This window comes from Lineus longissimus, chromosome 11, assembly GCF_910592395.1.
Source record: "Lineus longissimus chromosome 11, tnLinLong1.2, whole genome shotgun sequence".
In the NCBI taxonomy this organism is placed as follows: Eukaryota; Metazoa; Nemertea; class Pilidiophora; order Heteronemertea; family Lineidae; genus Lineus; species Lineus longissimus.
Window position 1 is genome coordinate 11,621,157 of NC_088318.1, and position 20,805 is coordinate 11,641,961.

Consider the following 20,805-nt stretch of genomic DNA (forward strand, 5'->3'; position numbering starts at 1 on the left):
TGAAATGATTGCAACATTTTTACCTGTGAGCCAGCATTCTGTTGTAAGAGATGTATGTTGTTCCCTTTCTGTTGTGATTTTAAATCATGAAACATTTTCTCCATTCATAAACTGCACCATTGGCACTACTGTAAATGTTACCAGGAGCCATCGAGACTTCTACGATGCCAGTACCATCAGTTGCTGTCATTTCATTCAAGAAAGCCAAGACAGCTCCTGGTAAGTTTTACAGTACATGTGCAGCAAAAATGAAGACCGATTTAATCCATGGCGACTTTCAAGCGAAAAGCACACGATAGCCAATGTGGGCTGCAAATGTAGGATGTTATTTTCAAAAGGTGGCAGTGATAGTTAGTGGTCAAATACAATTGATTACATTGACATGGGCTGAAAATCTATTGTGTATTGGATGGCCAACTGCTGCGGTCCACTGGTAATAAAGATCCTCCTTATTGGAAGATAGAGCAGCTCCTGACTGACTTTACAGTACAAGTGCAGGAACGATAATGAAAACAAACTCTTAATGTATCAGACAAGTTTATTACTTTACAAGGTCTACAGAGTGATTATATTGATAATAGATAAGCAAAATTTTGGAAAGCAGATTGGAACACTCCATGTTTTGTTCAATCCTCTAAATTTACATCAAACAAAATGAACCAAATATTTTTCTTTTTATACAAATATTTCAGGTTGAGGGTCATCAACTTATGTTTTTAACATACACTAAATAAATTACTGCAAAATGGGTCAGGGGCTGTCACACAACCATACATGCTAGGACTGGTTCTTCATTGCTCTACAGAGCAAGAGTATGAAGTCACGATAGCTCCTGATCAATTTAACAGTACAAATGCCCCGAGTGTCACTGATGTCCCTCCATAATGTCAGAGAAACCCACTTTTAACCTTTCCTCCACAAAAATAATGCACAGTATTACTCTCCCTGTCTCTGCATGATGACCCCTTTTCTGCACTAAAATGGCAATACCTACATCTACTTTACTTTCAAGCCCAAAATTGCGAGACAACTGCATTTACATATTTACAAATACTTCATTTTCCAACACTGGTTTTTAAAAAATATTAAATTGTCTAAAAAGTTGGTCATGAATTACTGAAACTTTTTATTGTGAAAAATTGATAAAGCTGAAGTAAAAAAATTCTTCATTTTGCAAGAAGCTTCTTTTTGTTAGAAAGTTTTGTTAGGAGTGTGAAAATTTGACAGTTTACGAAAAAAGAATCCGATCAGGAATTGAATGACAATTGATGGCAGTAAATTACATTTATACTGACTGCTCAGAAGAAAAAAAACAGTTCTCAAGTAGAAATATCTTCTCCAGCGACTTGTGAAGAAGACTAATTGAACTGCCTGGTAAAAATATGAGACGTCACTACAATTTAACAACAAAAACATGTACAGGCCTCGGCCTTGGACTATTTACATAGACAAGAGCACAATTATGTGCTTGAGTAGGTGGGAGAAACATGGCATTCCTGGCAAAGAGGAAATTGGCAAGCATCAGCAAAATGCACTGGTCTTTCAAAGTCTGTTTTTGATGCCAGAAATGTAACAGCTTCTCCTAACCTGAAGCCAAAATCAATACAGTTATATTAAACGTTTAATTACAAAATGATTATCAATTTACATCAGTTATAATTAATAATCATGATCATTTAAAACTTATTTGTTTACATAATAGTGCAAGTTTAAATCAAGTGGAACAAAAACATGTATACATATCGTTTTGATCATACACAATACAAGGTTGTACAATATAGTAGTTGTTCTTGTTAGGCCATCTGCATCTCTTACACAGACGAGCCAATTAACCAATTAGCAAATCCTCCGTAGCCCGTCTTTCGACCATATCACTTGCTTTTTCATCAAGTCGTGACAGCGGCTCGCCAATTTCACGGTAAAATCAAAATAGGCCGTCCCAACAGGAGACAAGGAACGTTAAATCTAAAACTTGCTTCCTTAACATTTGTTATGTACACAATGATTAGGCCTACATCTACAAGTAGCATCAAAACATCGAAACTTTAGACTTACTGACATCAAGAATAAATAAAGACTAGTCTATATGAATTCTTGCTGACATCAACAAAACATTCCCGGGACTTATTATAGGTACACACCACGTTTGACGCTATGTTTAACACAACTGTGTAATCATATCGTTGCATAACTTCGCCTTTATCTTCAAGAAGCAAGGAGAAAGTTCTCATTTCTTTCCCAGTTTCAAACGAATTAGCATTTTTAATAACTTTGTAGGTGCAATTGATTTTCAGGTGTATCTCATTGTATAAGAACACAGTGGAGAGTTTCAAAGATAACTCTCCATTATGAAGCACTCTTGTGGAACTAATCTGCACTGGTCATGCGATAAGGCAATGAACACTATTGTTTTCTTCCTTCAAGAGTGACCAAGAGTCCCAAGTATGATTCAGCAATGGCATGAAGCCAACAATGGAAAAGAAACTAACAACAAAACCATATCGTTACCCAAACGGTACCTGAATATACTCAAAAGAAACAAAAGGTTCCATTATTGGCAATACTACACAATCGGTTTATAAGTTACTATTGTAAACATTTGTTTCATTTGATGAACTATATAATAACCCTCGAGGCTTTTTTGATCCCCTTATATGAAAGACAATGACCCATCTAGAGTGGGAAAGCCACTTTCAATCTGCTATATACGCGAGAGCGAAAAATTAACATCTGCTGGTCTTAAATATTTTTCATACAACCTTAGTACTCATCATCACCACTGCAGAGTTAACATTCACAACACTCAAAAGTACATTGTCCTGGACAGGTCATTCGGAACAGAACTTTAATTTTCAGGAGTTTATTGATTGCTGACCAGACTTTGTACTAAAACTGAACTAGTACACTGAACAATGAAGTGGTCACGCACCAATCTCAAATTCTCAAGTATCATCCCAGAGTGCTGCCACCTGACAACAGAGAGTAAAACTAATGTAGTTCATTTCCTGTATGTGCACCAAATGTGATACCACTTCCCTGCCTGCAAACCAGAGTCCACACAGTATTCGTTTGATGTTTTAACCTCGACAACTTCAAACCGACAAGGCCGCAGTCATGACGCCGTCGCTGATCACCGATTGCCGGGTTCGGCGAGGCGGGATGAAATGTCAAGTGAAACAAATTTATCATTATTGATGACCTAAAAGTGGCCAAAAAGTGAAAAACCAAACAATGAGAATGCAAATTTTATCACGGCGCACTCACTCAAGTGTCTTTACTTTTAGCAAGGCAGGTATAGGCAGGTACATGTTTGTTCAAACAAGTTGTCTGTCTTCTGAAGTATCTGGAAAAACCTAGCAAGATCATTCATCTCTGGTTTAATGTAAACAAGGTGGGATATATCTTAGCAAATTTATTGACTTTAGTGGAGATTAGGTAATCACTAACACTTCTGTGTTGCAATAAATCATAAAATACTCAAGGACATTTTGAAGACACAAAAATTCCCGTTATAGATACCAGCTGAAATCAACAAATCAATAATGAGTTTTGCAGCCCAGGTTATTTTTCTTCTCAGAATGTATGCATTCCATGTTCTTTTTCTTGGCTTAAAAACCTACTCATCTTACTTCCTTGCTATTTTTGGATTTTTTTCTCAAATTTTCAACTTCCCTGATCAGCTAATTCTGGAAAGGATCCAAAAACAAAACCTTGTCGGGCTGAAGACATGTAAACAAAACTCGACAATACCTGGAAATAAGACAATGGCCGTGGTGACAGTGTTATCCTGACACAGACAACTCGGACATTGAACCAAGTCAAGTCGTGACCTAAAATAGGTTTAAAGAAATGAAACATCGATGCCCTCGCTTGATTTAGTTTTGATCAAGTTCAAGGACATGTACATGGACATTAATTGTTAGATGACTTTATCTCCAGACATAACAAATCGCCTGCTGACTAGGCAGACCCTTTCCCTACGTCAATGTCTGACCCTACGACATTGTATTAAGTAGACACTTCATGAGTGTCAATTCGTTGCGGCCAGTGCCACATTATACACCTCTTCTACTTCTACAAACATAGGCCGAGTGCGAAATACCGGTGTGGTCACCAAAAATTCTGGAAAAACTTTTCAGCCTAAGTATTATACGCCATTATAAAAACGGTTGGTGCTGCCATCTGCTAGGAGTCTGTTGCACTACTACTTGAACATGACAGTATCTAACGACATCTCCATTTATTCTTACAACATGTTTTTTTCTTCTCAAAATGAGGCCAAGTGCAAAACTACTGTTTTTCTTTACAATCACATACAACAGAATTCTACTCCTGTAGAACTAATTCTACTCCCGTAGAACTTTCTTTGGCTAAACTCGGCAATGCTACACACACATGAGGCTGTCTCCGTTCTGAGAGGGTTAAAAGACATGAGTTAGTGGTGCGATCATTTGAAGAGCCATCAGATTGATTAGTTATCTGATTGTCAATTACACATGTAATTAAAACCTGCAGGTCAATAGGTTACCAGAAAAGTCAAGAGAATAAGTTAAAGGGGGAATATACTTGCAGATAGCAACAGATTTGCAGTTAAAGGGAGAAGATAGCCACAGCTTGCATCCTTAAATGGAAAATATACCCATACATGTAGCTTACACAGTTAAAGGGGACGATAGGCCAAGTGGAAGAATAAGTATCTTTATGTCTAACCAGAGAATGGGAAAAACATCTCCCAAGAGGAAATATAATGATAAAGTGCCGGTGAGGGATTATTATATATGTATTCGTCCTTGAACTTTCAAATACTCATCATATGAAATATGTCGGGCCAAAGTTAATTCTAAGTTTAGAATTTGACAATGTCAGACTCAACTTGCAATATGTGTACACTATAGTAACAGATCGAGATTCGTGTTGTCAACACTGACAATTGTATATTTAGTCGAAGACCCTCAAACAAGCTTGACTTTGGTCTCCAAGGCCTCCTATATCACCAAGTATATATTATAGCTATGATAATAATGAAGCACCTTTACATGTTGAAACATGCATGAACCTTTAATCTCTCCATGAGTATCAAACACGTGCGTGATTAACTCTCGGGGCCGACCGATCATTCGACTGAACCTTCTTCAACTGTACCCCTCGTTTGATTTGAGACAGAAAGTTAGTAGGGCCACTTTCGGCTACTGGTGGGGGGTTACTCGGTGGTGGTGGGTGGCTCAATGCCGCCAATTCCTCGGGTGGTGGTGGCAGGGGCAAGTCCTCAAGACTATCAGTCCGGTTCAACGCAGCAAACTTAGCGGCCAGACTCTGAATAATACTGGCATGAGAATGCATGCCTCCACCATCAGCAGTCGGTGTTATATCATAAGTCCCATTGTCAACTGGTGGAGGTGCCACAAACCGTCCCATATTGGGCGACTGTCCGTACGCGTCATTTGACGGTCCACGTTCAACATTAGATGAATGTGATTGAGTCTTATCAGCGAATTCACGTCGTAGTACTGCATAGTTGAACTGCACATCATTCGATACACTCTGTGAGCGTTTATGCGTTGGAGTCCCCTGAGGTGTGGGCGTGTTGCTCCCGGCACCTCCTGGTTTCAATGGCACCATAGGGGGAGCCACAGGGGTCGACCCAGTCATTGACGACGATCTCCGTACGGGCGGTGGCGGCTTCAGCGGCAATGAGCCACGTCGCAAGGTGGCCATACCGCTGTGAACACATGGTATACCTGAAACAGATTGAGAATTGACGTTAATCAACAGACATGTGAAATGAGGAACTTTGGTGACTGTGTCGTGAGATCAAGTCAGGGATGTGTAGTCAGGGTCATCGTGTGACTGAGATCATTGCATGTATCGTGTTGGACAAGGATAGGGATTTAACACCAACACCACGGCAGATCACACTTTGGTCCAACAACCAGCTTGAGTGAGTTAACACATTCAGTGTGCTACAATTCCAACATGGTGTTGTTCAAAGCATCTCGGCCATGAGAAGTGATTCAGTCATTTCAAAACAGATGCAGCATACCAACAATACGACTGATTCTCACAAACGAACAAACATCAAACACATATGTGAACAATTGAAATTTGCACATAACCAAACAATAGAAGCACTCTGAAACTATCCAAGCACACTACTAATTTAAAACATTCTCCGCGGAAATAAAATAAAATGCACTAGGTTTCATAGAACATGCAAAGCACTGCGCTTGATGTCACCAGCAGGCATGTAAGGCACTAATTTTTCAAGAAACTAAAGAAAACATCTACAAAATCAACCACATTGCCATGAAATAAACTACTGAACACCAAAGCATTGAAAAAAGGAAGATGAATAAGAAAAGATTTGATTTCGTTAACTGCCAGCACCCTTGAATCAGTTACCTAAGGACAATGAAGGGGTTGCCGAAAGCTTTTAAGCTTAAACCATCTTTCTATGGAAACTCTAAGCCAATCTGTTGGCAGCAGCCTATAAGGAAGGAGAGGGCAAATTCCTTGGTGCTTCTACTAGGCCACCACCTTCCCACTAGATCTGTTCTATGACTAATGGAACCGAGTGACCCATGCCCCTTGGAGTGACCCATGCCACCTAGTATAGTGTGACCAAAGCACTAGCCTAGTGACTAGCTAGTGGAGTGAGTCTGAGATCCGCCCCAATATCCCTCACACACCTGCAGTAGAATGGGGCCTCCTCCCACCAGCCATCAACGAGCGGTATGCCTTACTCATCTCACTATTCCGAGGAACGGTAGAAAACTTATCCCGACATTCAATCTCCAACTTCTCAAAATCTATGTCTGAAAACATAAAAGTTAAGCTCACAGAAAGCACGGCATGCACGCAAAGGCTAGATTACTAACCCTGGCTTGATCTAAATATCCCTTACTTAAGACTGGACCCCCTAGATCCAAATCATTAGTGCCATTGCAGGGGACATCATAGGTCATAAGGATCAAGTTAAGGTCAGTAATTGCCGTAAACGAAAATTAAACGAAATAAATCAAAGCAGAAAAAGTACCCAAAGTCATCTGCAGCGGAATGGCTGTCTCCATCACCCTACCACAACTATCAAAGCACTGTTGGGTCTGAGTAGAGCGGGGAGGAGGGGTCATCAGAGTGTGGTTCGAAGCCACAACTATTTATTCATGCTACAGACGACTTCGTTTCAAATAAGCTTAAAATAAACATGCAAGAACTGCAAGGTGCAATGTCAAGCCCTGGATGTTAAATTGAAGAGAATATTTTCTTTCTAAGATGTTTCGCAGACATGAAGATTCTCTGAAGTTGACTGCATGTGACAAGGCCATTCATTAACTACACGACTGTAGTACTTTACTTGTATTGGCCAAGGCACGCCAAGGCACATTCATGGCTTGCATTCTGAATCAAGCTGGAATATCTGTAACAAATGTATCAAGCAAAACATGCAAACTTTGACTGGCAAAACAAAAGAGAATTGAAGCTGAATGACAATGCAACAACTGCAGTAAAAGAACACAACAGAAAACACATATGCAAAATGCAAAAATAGCCTTTAAATTTATGTTGAAAACATGCTCTGTGTTCCCATTGATGGTACCTACATTTAGACATGCAAGTCACACTATGGTATCAATAATCACGAAATTATTTTCTTCATTTGAAGATTCTACTCTTGCATACATGATTTCAATGTGTACAATTTCTGTACACCCGTCAAGTTTCTATCAGACTCTATCGAAAAGCAAGATGGCATCGATGAATAGTCAAGTCAAATTCATCACAATGAAACCACATGCAGCATACAAACATAAGTACCATCAATGAATGAGAAACAAATCTGTGAAAAATGAGCAACACTGATGATTCAGAATGAATCGTTCAAAAGCAACACAGGGTCCCAAATCTTCTGCCTATCAACTCTAACCACAAAGTTACCAAATTTAGCGCTGACATTGACAATTCATATTCAAATGAATCCTTTGCAAAGCCAGTCAAGCTTTTCCATGTTTCACACCACCCTACCTCCGCCCGCTATTGTGTCTTCAGAATTAGCAGGGGTGTTGCTCATTGTACCATAGCCACTAGAACATTGTAATGAAGACCTACTCTCGTATGATGACTGAAGGGCAGCGGTGCTAGCCTCAAGGTCGCGTATGGCGTCGGCTAGCTCTTGTGAGTTTGGCATCTGGAAGATAACAACACAAAGGTCAGACAAGAGTGGAAGAAAACGTGTTTAGTTTCGAGCTTGGGCAATGAGTCTAAGGGATCAGGTAATAAAGACAAATCAGTCCCTGAATACGCCGATGTTCATCCAACTCATGAGGCTTGCTGAAAAGATCAAAAGGCATTCTTTCATTTTGGTTAAGCTAACTTTTTAGAGTGATTAAATTTAGACCATGCAAAATGTTACAAATTTGGAACAGCTTTAAGTGTTTGAAAGCTATCTTCAGTTACCACATGCCAAATTTGTTTTTATTCTCTAAATGGAATCAACTGACAACATATCGAGGAATTGAATAATGTTTTCGGGATAGTTATTCAGGGTCTGTGATGAGTGGGGTGTATGGTTTGAAGTGCAACCTGGGGGAGGGGTAGCCTGAAAGAGAGCCAAGTTAGGACTGAAACTGGTGCTTTCTTACTGTCAGCTAGAAAACAGAAGCTTATTAACATTCGGTGAATTGGAATCTAGTAGCGTTGTAGTAAACTGTTCATCTAGGTTTTGAGTAAGGAGGTTACAAAACACACACAACACAACACAACACAGCAAACCAACATATTACACACCCATCTTAGAATTTGTTTTAAACTGCACCCTAAACAGTGGCATTTTCCAAGCTAGCGCGCTTGGTGAAATCTGACAAGTTCTTTTTATTACACCAGAAAATCCATGCCCATGCAATCTGCCCTGCTGCAGAGCACAATAAGAGAACAACCATTAAAACGGACCCATGCAGCTAACAGAGCGCATGCAGATGTCGTAGAAAACAGCAAACATTCAAGTTGGCTCCTTTTTAAATTTTTGCCAGGAGAAACGGTCCACGGGAACTTCACAGTTCTTCCACCGTCTTCGAGTGCACCCTGAAGCGCATTACAAAATAACAAAAGTACCGGCCCCACAGCTCATACTCTGGGACAAAAATCAAGCTATATGCACACGGAGAACTCAAATATCACACACAGAGCAAATCTAGTCACGAGTCTTGGCAAGTTGACTCGAGCACAGGAAAAGAACAGAAACGAAAACAACTTCACAAACATCCAGCACCAGACCTGTCTCGTTGGAGACAGCTTTGTACATAATTCAGGTTATAATTTAATTACACTTTAGGCTTTAAAGACCAGACTTGAAAACGGAAATAGCCTAAAGTCAGAGGAATTTGGGTATGGGTACCGGTATGGCACAAAAGAGTGGCTCAGGCTGTTTACCAGTCCCATACCAGTACAAGTTTTGCACTGCAGGTTTAGCTTATGTGCTTCTCTAGAGGACTGTGAGTTAGAGGTGTAACTGAGGAGGGGACTATATGTTCATAGGGAAACATTCATAATGCTTATGTTTAGAAATATTGTAGGAGGGGATATACTGTAAAATCAGTCAAGTGCCATCATGCCTTCTAGATTGCAGCGAGGTAGGTGTTGTCATCTTGAAGGTCCCAATGGCTCCTGAGCGATTTTACAGGACTTGAGGGCGGTGAACTCTGGTGCTAAATAATTGTGCGGGGGAAGGCGAGGGTAAAACCATGCAGGTCACCACCAAAAACACCATGCTTGCCTGCAAGCCCCGGCCAGGGGACACATCACTAGGGTCACTACTTCTGAGAGCATGAGTATGCGCGTCTAGCTCACGGATAGCCTTCGCCAAATCCACACTCTGTGACAAGGAGAAGACAACATAGTACGTTAGTCACCAACATGCAGGCGTAGCGGATGCAGGTCACGGCGGCACCAAAAGGAGGCAGCACTGCACAACACCTGGGAGGAGGTATGGAGAGAGGTACCCGGTTCATCTGGGCTGATTCCACCAAGTCTGCTGCAGAAACACGATCTTTGACAATAAACAGACTATTGATATACTGCAGCAAACCTGTGGAGAAATGCAACCATATGGAGACTTCACTGGAAAGGATGACATACATGTAGAAAGCAATGACAAGGCACGCACAAGTGAGCATACTTTTTGGTATTTAACAATTCCTGATGGGGAAACTTTTTTATCAACCTTGGGCGCTATAGTTTGAGGTAGGAGGTACACACTGATGGAGCTGTACATCAGAAATTTAAGTCAACTGGCTCAATATCGATGGCCTCATGCCAAAAGGAAATACATGTTTTAACTGTATTGGTTAATGAATTACAGTTATTCCCTTTTGGAAAAAGGCTGTCGATTTCATATCGTGAAGACAATGATGTCTAATGATATTGCAAATAACGACATTATTGATCGAAAGACAATAGGAAAGTGAAACGATTATGGGTTAAATATCGTGACGGAAGTATTAAAAGATCATTATTACAAACAATAGCACATGTCAAGAAGTGATTTCACATTAGAGTTGACAAGATTTCTCAAATCAACATGCACTGCAATAGAGGTCGACTATGTACGACACCCACATGAAGCACGTGCCACACACAGAACAATCACCGAATGATAGACAATAGTGTAACATCAGTAAAATAGGAGGCAGGTTCGTTAGAGATAGCTACAGTTTTATACACGACACCCACAAGACAGGTTTATACCAATCACCATGACTACATTACCATTGCGTGATGTGATTAGGCTTGAGGGACTCGAGTTGTCGTTATGGTTGTGATCATGCAAACAAGTTGAAGACAAGACCAGTTAATACTTTTCATATATCCTCTTTTAAGTTTTTGACGAATTTCACTCAGAATACAATATATACAATACAATACAATAGATCATTTTTAGGTCGCTTCTCAGAACGGAAAAAGCTGTTAAAAGCGCCACCTGGATTTATAATTAAAATTTCCCAAAGAGCCAAGTCTTTAGCTGGCCTCTGAATGACACATAGTCCTCACCACACCACACCACTCAAGACCTTACCACTGTTTCTACAACAATTCACAAACACTTCTGTGTTTTTCCAAGGTTTCTCCACCTTATATCACATGTTGACTTTGTATCAAACAATTGCTGGACCGTCTTCAAATTTTTGCATGAATCAAAAGAAGGTTATGGGATCATTCTACGACACATGACATGCAGTATAAAACCAACGTCAAACATCAACAAACCTCCGCATACTGGTCGTCCTCATCATAATCTTCCTCCTCCTAGAGAGTGCACACGGAACAAGCATTAGTTGCGAAACAAGCAGTAAAGATGGCGATGCGTTTATGATGATGGAGAGATGAGAGGAATCAGAGGCAAAAAATGAAACTGTCATTTTTGAGGTTTCATGTTCTGAGAGGGAGCTTGTGTTCACATCAAATGTACACAAATATCTCAAAGTGAGGAAAGGCATTCTTGACCTTGAATCCCAAGTTTGCTTTTAAAAAATACGCAAGTTTAGTGAGATTTTGGTGCAAAAAATCCACAGCCTGAGACTACAGGAATGACAAATTCATTGGGAAATTCTTGATTTGGTGACATAAGATGAGTAGTGAAGAGACGAACTGATGATGAAGACATGAAACATAGATAAGAGAGCAGCATCTGATGGACGATTTAACAGAAATAAAACAGCAAGACAAAGAATGAGTGATGGAGAGAAACACCATGCAGCACAGGCCAAGGGACCATGATGCTATGATGTTGATGATGATGACACCAACTAGACAAGAGGTGAGAGCACCATCATTTGTTGACACAAAGATACAGAGAACCATTGTAACAGAGAGAAGAACAGGAAAGAAATACTGCGGTTTCTCAAATACAAAACTGGGCCTTGAGGCTTGTCTGAAGAATCAGTGGTACCAGTTACCAGTTACCTTGCCTCAACGGTTATTCTAGAACTATGGCAACAGACTGCCGACCGCAGACTGCAAACTGGCAGGTGTTGTGATAGAGAAACCGCAACGTGGACAGAGATACACGTAGGGAGACCAGTATCGGTCATAGTAGAGAAACGTTTCATGATTGCTTCAGTCCATATCTTTGTCTCTAGTGGCTCAGAGATGTTCAAAGTTATAGCCTGAGTCAACTCTGAAACTGAAGGCAAGCCATGGTATTGCCCTTAATCCGGGTCAGTAACTATGGCAACAGAGATAACACGTGATGCTACTATCTAAACACTGCTGACCGTGAAGATTGGTTCCTGTGATTGAAGATAGAGGGTAGGACTGTACAGCTAATAAGCACTTAGTAAAGAAGATGCAGGTTTAAATTCACACAGTTCTGATATGCTCAAATCCATTTTCTCTCGAGTTTTCATTCAAGGACGATGACAATTTTATGGATGATGATAGCGAGCCGGAGTGAGCAAGTCTAAACCTCTACAATTAGTGAACACACAATGTCTTATGCACAGGCCAACGGCCGCAAATGCCAACATGTAAGATGATACAAAGCAGAACATTGAATTAGTCGCAAGAAGTTTGTTCAAAGCATAAAATTAGTCTTGAAATGACTTCACATTGCATGAGAATCATATAAATGCATAAAACTGTTCCGAAGTCGGAGAATTTAGTCAATTTCTACAGTGGCACCACCTCTCACCTGTGCTGGTAATGACATTTTCCGTGGGTAGTGATACTGGACGTCCGTGCCAAGTTGTTCAAGTTGGCGCTGGTTCGCCATTGATTGAAGTTCACTCATGTTGACGTATATGGGTGCCGAGTCTGAAAGAGGAAACGAGCGATGTGACAGCAGGTTGCGAGTGATGAGCAGTCAGAGTGGCAATGCAGCTGAGCTTACTGATCCATAACTGCAATCACGACTGAAGTTTACACCTCTATTGTAAACATACAAGCAGAAGGATAAACTATTGTCAGACTAACCTTGGTAAGCTATAGATGTGGGCACCATGGGCAATGCTACCGGCTTGGCTTTGGGCTTCGGGCCAACAGGTGGCCGATCCTGAACGAGACTGTCTCTGATGGAGCCACGGCGGACCGTGACAATCGGCCGCGCATACTGCGAAGGCGTAGACGGCGCGGTCAAAGATCTATCTTCTTGATCATTATTGGTCGGCGTTTTCGCACTCTTGTCGAGAAGGCCAGGATCAGGCGGTTCAAAGGTCTGCGACGAGAGAGAGGGCCGGCTGTGATTCTTTTCATATGCCGACGAGATTGTATGCGGCCGTTCGACTGGCCCATGATTTGACGTGGCTTTTTGATTCGGTGGTTCAGGCCAGTTTGTCCAGGTTGAGGCTGAAGACGCCGGCCCGCCTGGGCATGGCTCTGAGGATGGGGTGGAGGCCTCGCTTGACGCTTCACTTGTGTTGTCTCCGACAGAGTTTTTAGAACTCTGCAATTAGAAACGAAACAATCTTCATATTCAATGTGGTCTATGATGTGGCAATAAAAATGTTACTGAAAGTTGATAATCACTCAAAGAGATCAGCCAAGGAACATGACTTAATAACAGTTGAACAAAAGTGCATTAAAGTGAAAGGATTTGACTGGGCCTTTATGTCCCCTTCAGCAGAGGTTTAACCACAAACTGGGTTGCAGAGACAAATATCCGAGAAGTCGAGCAAGTAGTTAAGCTTGAATGAAGTGACACAAAGATTATGAAGACTTCATGCGGTCAGATTACGAAGGTTCAGCATTCTGGGTTCTCCTGCGTTGTTATCAGAGCATGCTCAATGAAAATGAAAGCTATGGTGATGAATGAAAGGAATGGACCAACACCATATGTACAGCTAGTATCTTTAACCTTAACACCCTCAGTTTCAGAAATGGACCCTTCTAATGCATTAACTAGTCAGGGAAATGGACGAAGCAATTACGTGCCAGGGGGTCCATTATACAATGGTTTTCAACAGCACGGAGAACCCAAAGCTTATTCACCTCTTCAATCATTTTCTAAAAGTCGCTCAAGGCTTTTCTGGCCATGACTCCCATGAGGTTTAGAATGTTAAGATAATGGGTGATATGAATAAAGACTAGCAAATGCTTTTATCTAAAACTCCATGTACATTTACACTAGGCCTTTCTGTACAAAATTGAAGTAAAAGCATTTGCTAGTCTTTATTCATATCACCCAATGTCTCACACACATTTCTTTTCACAAATTGAACTGGAAAAGCATTGGGAAAATCCACTTCATCTACCAGAGCACATGTGTAAGAACGGCTTCCAAAGCAAAGACGCCAGCAGTGCCAGTAAACCAATTCTCTAGAGCTACGATCGTGAACCCCCTACCTGTCGTTTAAAATTCAGCATAGAGGGTGAGGGAGGCCTTAAGAACAATGTGTCTTGTGAGGTGAAGCCAGAGTCCTGAGACGACACGCTCGCCAGTCGTACTGAACCGGGTGGGGGCTGCTACAAACGCAAAATGAGATGAGATTAGATGAGATGGAAGAGGCATTGCCAAGATTGTCAGGAAGGGCATCTTGATGACCGCAACCAAAATGTTTGCTCAATTCACGGAATATATTCCTATTCAAATTCTTCAATTCACGATTATCTTGGAGGAGGTGCACCATGGCCGTAACTTTTTTGGCTATGCCTCAGTATGTTAAGGTTGGTTATAAGATTTGTTAGGATGCTTATCATATTCCCTAGACAACTGCTGAAAAAGGGCCATGAGTTTGATTCCCGATGAAGAAAAAAACAATTTCTCTGGATTTTGATCTCTTTCTGAATTGTAACAAAAATCAAACTTTTTTCCATCAAACAAGAATCTTGACCTATGATATGAGCAAAAATCTGTAAGAGAAACATCACAATGATCTAAAAGATAAAGATTAAAATCAAACAAGGTACACGTAAAGCTGGATTTGAAAGAAAAAAATACTCTAAAAACACTTGTATCAAATCTAACCTGAAAAAACATCGTTATGCCAAATCAGCATTCGATTCAAACAATATGATACTCCAGATATACCTGTATTTAAGGTTGATGCACCACAAAGCAACATGATTCGCCAAGCTCATGCAGATAGTCGCCGCAGACCGCCCAATCAATCCCATGATGCTGAGATGATGTCATGCAACGACCACCAATCACAAACAATCACAATCAATTGAAGATGAAGATTAGATGCTATAAACATGTAAACGGCATGACAGAGAGACCTGGGGTAGCTTATTCTCTCGGTGAAGATTGGTTCTCAGACAAAAATTGGTTAAGTAAGGGTACAAACTGCCTTCTGGCCAGGCCAGGTGTCTGGAATCGGAGATACAAGTTTGGGAGCACTACCTGTCTCATGAACCAAGTTTGCTGCCCTTCCTTTGGATCAGGTGTCTGGAATCGGAGATACAAGTTTGGGAGCCCTACCTGTCTCATGAACCAAGTTTACTGCCCTTCCTTTGGATCAGAGATGACATAATTACAAGCAAACTTGACTTGTTACTTTATTGGCAAGCAGGTGACACCAGAGGTCAGTAAGTCTACTCTAGCTGTACCATTTTCTCAGATTTGAAAACAGCTGACATGCCCTTTTTTAAGGTGTATTTCTACAGCTATGTCGAGACTATTAGTTTGTTAATTTGATGAAATTGGTCAGTCTATCATGCCTTTAGAAAAGTACAGAGTTATATGTTATTATTGATAATATTATTGATGATTGATATTGAAGGCAATCAAGGTACCTACCGCCTCAGGCTGTGGAGGGAACAGGAAAAGTTTTTGAGAATACTTCACGGTGAAATTTTACCGACTGCCCACGTTGAAACTGGGTTGGAAAACGTAAGATTGGGTTCTCCTAACGACAGAGGTCACTGTACGAATCCTTTACCATACAATCCTTTCACAGCCCTTGCATCAGATATGGAACTGCCAAAGAGGACGGTTAAAGACAACACGGTCAAAGAGACAACACACTTTCAGCATCATTATTTTCAATTCTACGGGACAGAGATGGGACTTTGACAGGCCATATTCTCTACAAACCTGTGAGTGAGAGTGTGAGGTACTCCTGCTTCTATAGTGGTGACTAGGAGAGTGAGACTTGGTCGACCCGCTAGACGAACTGTTCAGACTGCTGATGCTGCACATGCTTGACTTCCTTGACCCGAGAGAGCTTGGCGAGCTGGGGGGTGTCTGCAAGATCAAGGATGTGGATATGAGATGAGTCGTAAGATACCATAAACTGCCTAACTTTTGACCCTTTTTATTGAAAAAAAAACACGATTTCTATGCAGACATATTATGAAAATTCCTTCGGTTTTTAGCATTTCTAGCATGAAAAGAACGACGTCAGATCAAGTGAGCAATGTATAAATACAGCTACAGTGAAATGAATTTGGTTGATAACTGAACATATGGAATAAAAGGTAATTTATTCAGTTTATTGAAAAAGCTCATCAATAGTATCAGCAGACAACATCACAACAGGTTTCCATTCAGTGAAGTGTGACACAATATGTATATATTTACAGAAGATGTGGTCAAGGGGGTGGTTTAGTTATCAGGGTGTCTGACTTACAAGGCCTCTGTGACACAATGCCAGGAACGACCAATGATGGTACTTTTGGTAGCATGCATATGATGCTGTCTAGGTGAATTTGTACACTGGTTTTAAAGCTTTGGTGTTTTAAATAAAGTTCAATATCAGACTGCATGTGACAGCACTGGAACTACAAAGTTACACACGAAGGCAAAGCAAAACAGACTATGTGCTGCAATCGCGGTCAGACGTCGGCACAACTTTCAAGGTGGCTGCCTTGTTTAAGGAATTGATACTCAGCTGGTGGTCCTTTGTCGTCTAATCAAGGGCGCTGGGTGGTGCAAAAATGCAGTCCAAAACTGATGGGTCACCCGAGAGTTTTGGAAGTCTTCCCCATCGGCCTTGATTAGACAACCAAGGACCAACAACAACGTATCGATTTCAGGGCTCCGAGTGAACATTTACCATCAAATTCAAACTTAACTGTCCTGATGATCTTATACAGAATTTACACTCCACAGAAAGCTTTGAAATACAGCAAAACACAAAACAAATGCCTTCACATCTTAACCACAGAATAGTGGAGGCAATATATTCAAGTTTTTTGCCAGCATTAGAACTAGAAGGGCTCCTGTTGTGCACAACACTTCAACTTGGTTCGATATCATATGTTTTGAAAACCTTTTAAAAGGTCAAGGCAATGCGCAAGCTCTCTTTCGTTGTTGCCTCCACTCTTCTGGTTCTATGCCAAGGCGACCATAAAATGATACCCACAAATCTGTATCTAGGCAACCTGAACTAAAGAATACAAGCAAATTATCAGGAAAATAATGAAATAGGGACATGTCTGATAACTGAACATAAGGGGTGAAAAATAACTCAACGAATGCAAGGACAGAAGGAAATGAAATAATCAAAATCTAGTCTACGGATATACTATTTTTACTAGAAACACTGAAACAGCTAGCAGCCAGTCACAGCGGCGTGGCCTTCACACCCATTCATGCAGCCTCCCCCCCCTCCAACCCTGATGCCATATCATGATTGCCACCCCTTATTTCTTATCCCAGTGCACCAGTGAGAGGAGACCAGCAACCCCTTCACCAGCCAAATCAGGCCTCTTAAATCTTGATGATGAATATAGCCGGAAGTAAAGTCATTGCTCACACAGAAGCATGCTTTCAAAGTTCTGTATACTAACCTGGAAAGATAGCGAGGCATCTGATCCCTTGAGGTCGAGAATAACTTGTTCACTGGCCGGTGGTAAGGATTTGGGGTCAGCACACTGCTGGGATAGACTCCCAAGGATTTCCTGGAGGTGACCAATCTCTGTCAGCATGCCAACCTCTTCTTTCTACAAGCAAAAAAACAGAATTCAGTAGGCGAGCAGAAAGTGAAGATGGTCGCGCACATGTACACAACCTCCTTTCGTGCTTGCAGGGGCACTAGTTTAGAGGAGTACAAAGTCGGCTTTGCCTCAGAGCAGTATTGCTATGATAATGCTTCCCCCAGAATGACTTAGAGGAGTGGAAAGTCGGCATTGCCTCAGAGCAGTATTACTATGATAATGCTTCCCCCAGAATGACTTAGAGGAGTGGAAAGTCGGCATTGCCTCAGAGTAGTATTACTATAACAATGCTTCCCCCAGAATGACTTAGAGGAGTGGAAAGTCGGCATTGCCTCAGAGCAGTATTACTATGATAATGCTTCCCCCAGAATGACTTAGAGGAGTGGAAAGTCGGCATTGCCTCAGAGCAGTATTACTATGATAATGCTTCCCCCAGAATGACTTAGAGGAGTGGAAAGTCGGCATTGCCTCAGAGCAGTATTACTATGATAATGCTTCCCCCAGAATGACTTAGAGCAGTGGAAAGTCGGCATTGCCTCAGAGCAGTATTACTATGATAATGCTTCCCCCAGAATGACTTAGAGGAGTGGAAAGTCGGCATTGCCTCAGAGCAGTATTACTATGATAATGCTTCCCCCAGAATGACTTAGAGCAGTGAAAAGTCAGCAAGTGCCTCAGAGGAGTAACCATCACTATAAACAGTGCTCAACAGGGTAGTAGTCGGACAATGCTTCCATGATCTTCTCATTCATTTGCTTGAGTAAACCGCCATCATTGTAATTGCTAGTTGTATCGTTGACTCACCAGCACGGGTCTGAGGTATGAAATAAATGTACAATATCTGCTCCGCTCCTCAACGAGAGCTTGCCGCACCGCATCCTTTTCTGTATTCTCCAGGATCCGGTACTTTTCGTTCACTTCTTGCATCGCGTTGTCCAACTGGCTCTGGATACTCGGCTTGCCTGAGGTCAAAAGAAAAGTACGTTCTCTTACCACTGCAGAATGAAAGGGTTAAAATCGATAGCTCTGATTTGACTTGTACATACACACTCCAGCTTTTGTTTCAATGCCTTGATACTTTTCAAGGGAACATTCAAACTCGGCGCAGAACAATTTTATATAGCCAAATGCCACTGCGTTCCATCATCCACCAGAACGTGGAGCCCTCTGGTGTCAATACAACTAACCAACTACAAAAAAGATGCTGGTGGTAACTCGTATAAGAAAGATTAGCAGCACAAGACCTAAACAATGACCTTCTTTCAAGCTCCTGTCAATGTATCAACAGGTTGTACTCCAAACTCCAACCCAATTACCAAACCTTTTAAGCAATCAATGGCATTCATACAATAACTTTTTCAACCAATTTTGATTGTTGCCAGCGTGGCAGGTATCCAATTCAACGTTCAAGCAAATGAATGAGCAACATTTTCACTAATTTGCACTGATTATTTTTATTGATTCTCATTCAACACTCCCACCATTATACACTAGAGGCCTAAGGTCATTCACTGTTTCAATTGAACATTTAACCGCAGACGAGATATCTGACGTAGGTCGCGGTAACAAGAATCCTTCGTTTGTGGGGTACTCAAGACACACACCTTTCTTGGCTTTCTTCTGTAACTTGACTGTGTCGGATGAAGCCTTCTTTAAGTCGGCTCGAGCTTTTTTGTAATCTGCAAATATGAAAGAGAACATTGAGCATGATTGTCCTAGAAGCTGGCACTTTCAACATGACTCGATATGCTACCTGGAGGGATTCGTCAAGTCTGCTTTCTCATTACGGTACATCTAGAGCCGTAGGTGATGCAGAATCTTCTTTCAAAATAATTTGTGAAAAAACTTTCCAATTATCCCCAGGCCTGATAGTCAATAGGTCTCACCTTTCATATGGTCCTTGTCTAACTGGTTGCCTACTTTCTTCCATTCTTCCAGGCGTTCCTGCACAGGGTTGACTAAACACTCGGCTATTGCGCTGCAAAGACAAGACACGTCTCCAGATGAAAACAAGCCACAAAACATCTATAAAGCAACTTATGGATTTGCATAACAAATCTTCCCAGTTTGGTATACCAAACCCTTTGAGCAGTGAGACACAAGAGACAAAGAAAGAAACATATTTCACAATTTTTCCTCCTGTCTGCCATGGTATGGAAGTAAAGCCAAGGAACCAACCAAATAGATTCAAGACGTCTGATGTAACTCCAGGTAAAATGTCAAAATCTGGAGACCTCTTTGGCTCATTTTATATTCTAGGAAGGAACAGATGCCATTTTTATGTCTTTAATGCCAGTGTTAACAGAATGATAGCCAGGACGACTGGGGGATACCATAGACTGATCATGAAATATAGAATTACCAAGTCACATTTAAAGCTACAAGCTTTCTAACGTCAAATTGTCACGAATCCCTTCAAAGTCATCAAAGCCATACACTGCTGACAAGGAGTTACGTGAGAAGGGGTCAAAAGGTCCTCTGCCATCAATAAGAAGATTATCGACCTATCAATGCTAAGATAGAAGGATTTTCCCTGTCATTGTTGTTGGTTTAAGTATCATCATATATGCAGGCACAGGGTTTTCGGTAACCCGACCTCCCGGGTCAAATATGCACAGATTTGTCGTTTGACGCACAGGATTTGAGTGCCGGAATCAAGCTGACGCACCAATATTTTGATAATTTGACCCTCGTCTTCATATATTTACGCACGGCTAAAAATCCCCCATTATATACACGCCGACTCGCCATTTTCATTTTGTTCCGACGCCGAGCCTCGTGAGGCATGAAAATGATGAATCGCTCAGGAACCTGTACATGAGTGGTATTATAACAAAGTCTATATGGCACAGTCAAACATCATTAGAATAGCAGAAACAATGAGAGAAAACAATGAGTTTTTCATGATAATTGGTGCCATTTTATAGAATAGGTCAACAA

General features: G+C 41.2%; 1 protein-coding gene across 8 annotated transcripts in view; it reads right to left on the bottom strand.

The window, feature by feature from the left end:
- Window positions 1–530: 530 nt before the first annotated feature.
- Window positions 531–20,805, bottom strand: part of LOC135495491 (protein MTSS 2-like) — a 47,875-nt gene continuing 27,600 nt past the window's right edge. The window contains exons 5-18 of one of the 8 annotated variants that reach the window (XM_064784203.1): window positions 19,752–19,843; window positions 19,470–19,544; window positions 18,670–18,827; window positions 17,719–17,871; window positions 17,292–17,315; window positions 16,022–16,171; window positions 15,725–15,733; window positions 14,329–14,448; window positions 12,961–13,429; window positions 12,680–12,801; window positions 9,767–9,865; window positions 8,104–8,182; window positions 6,687–6,812; window positions 531–5,738 (exon numbers count right to left, since the gene is read on the bottom strand). In XM_064784203.1, the coding sequence (XP_064640273.1) occupies window positions 5,077–5,738; window positions 6,687–6,812; window positions 8,104–8,182; window positions 9,767–9,865; window positions 12,680–12,801; window positions 12,961–13,429; window positions 14,329–14,448; window positions 15,725–15,733; window positions 16,022–16,171; window positions 17,292–17,315; window positions 17,719–17,871; window positions 18,670–18,827; window positions 19,470–19,544; window positions 19,752–19,843 (2,338 nt within the window). In that variant the 3' untranslated portion in view covers window positions 531–5,076. Of the gene's footprint in view, window positions 5,739–6,686; window positions 6,813–8,019; window positions 8,183–9,766; window positions 9,866–11,256; window positions 11,296–12,679; window positions 12,802–12,960; window positions 13,430–14,328; window positions 14,449–15,724; window positions 15,734–16,021; window positions 16,172–17,291; window positions 17,316–17,718; window positions 17,872–18,669; window positions 18,828–19,469; window positions 19,545–19,751; window positions 19,844–20,805 lie in introns of all 8 variants that reach the window. The other 7 variants (XM_064784199.1, XM_064784202.1, XM_064784201.1 and 4 more) reach the window with 7 other exon arrangements.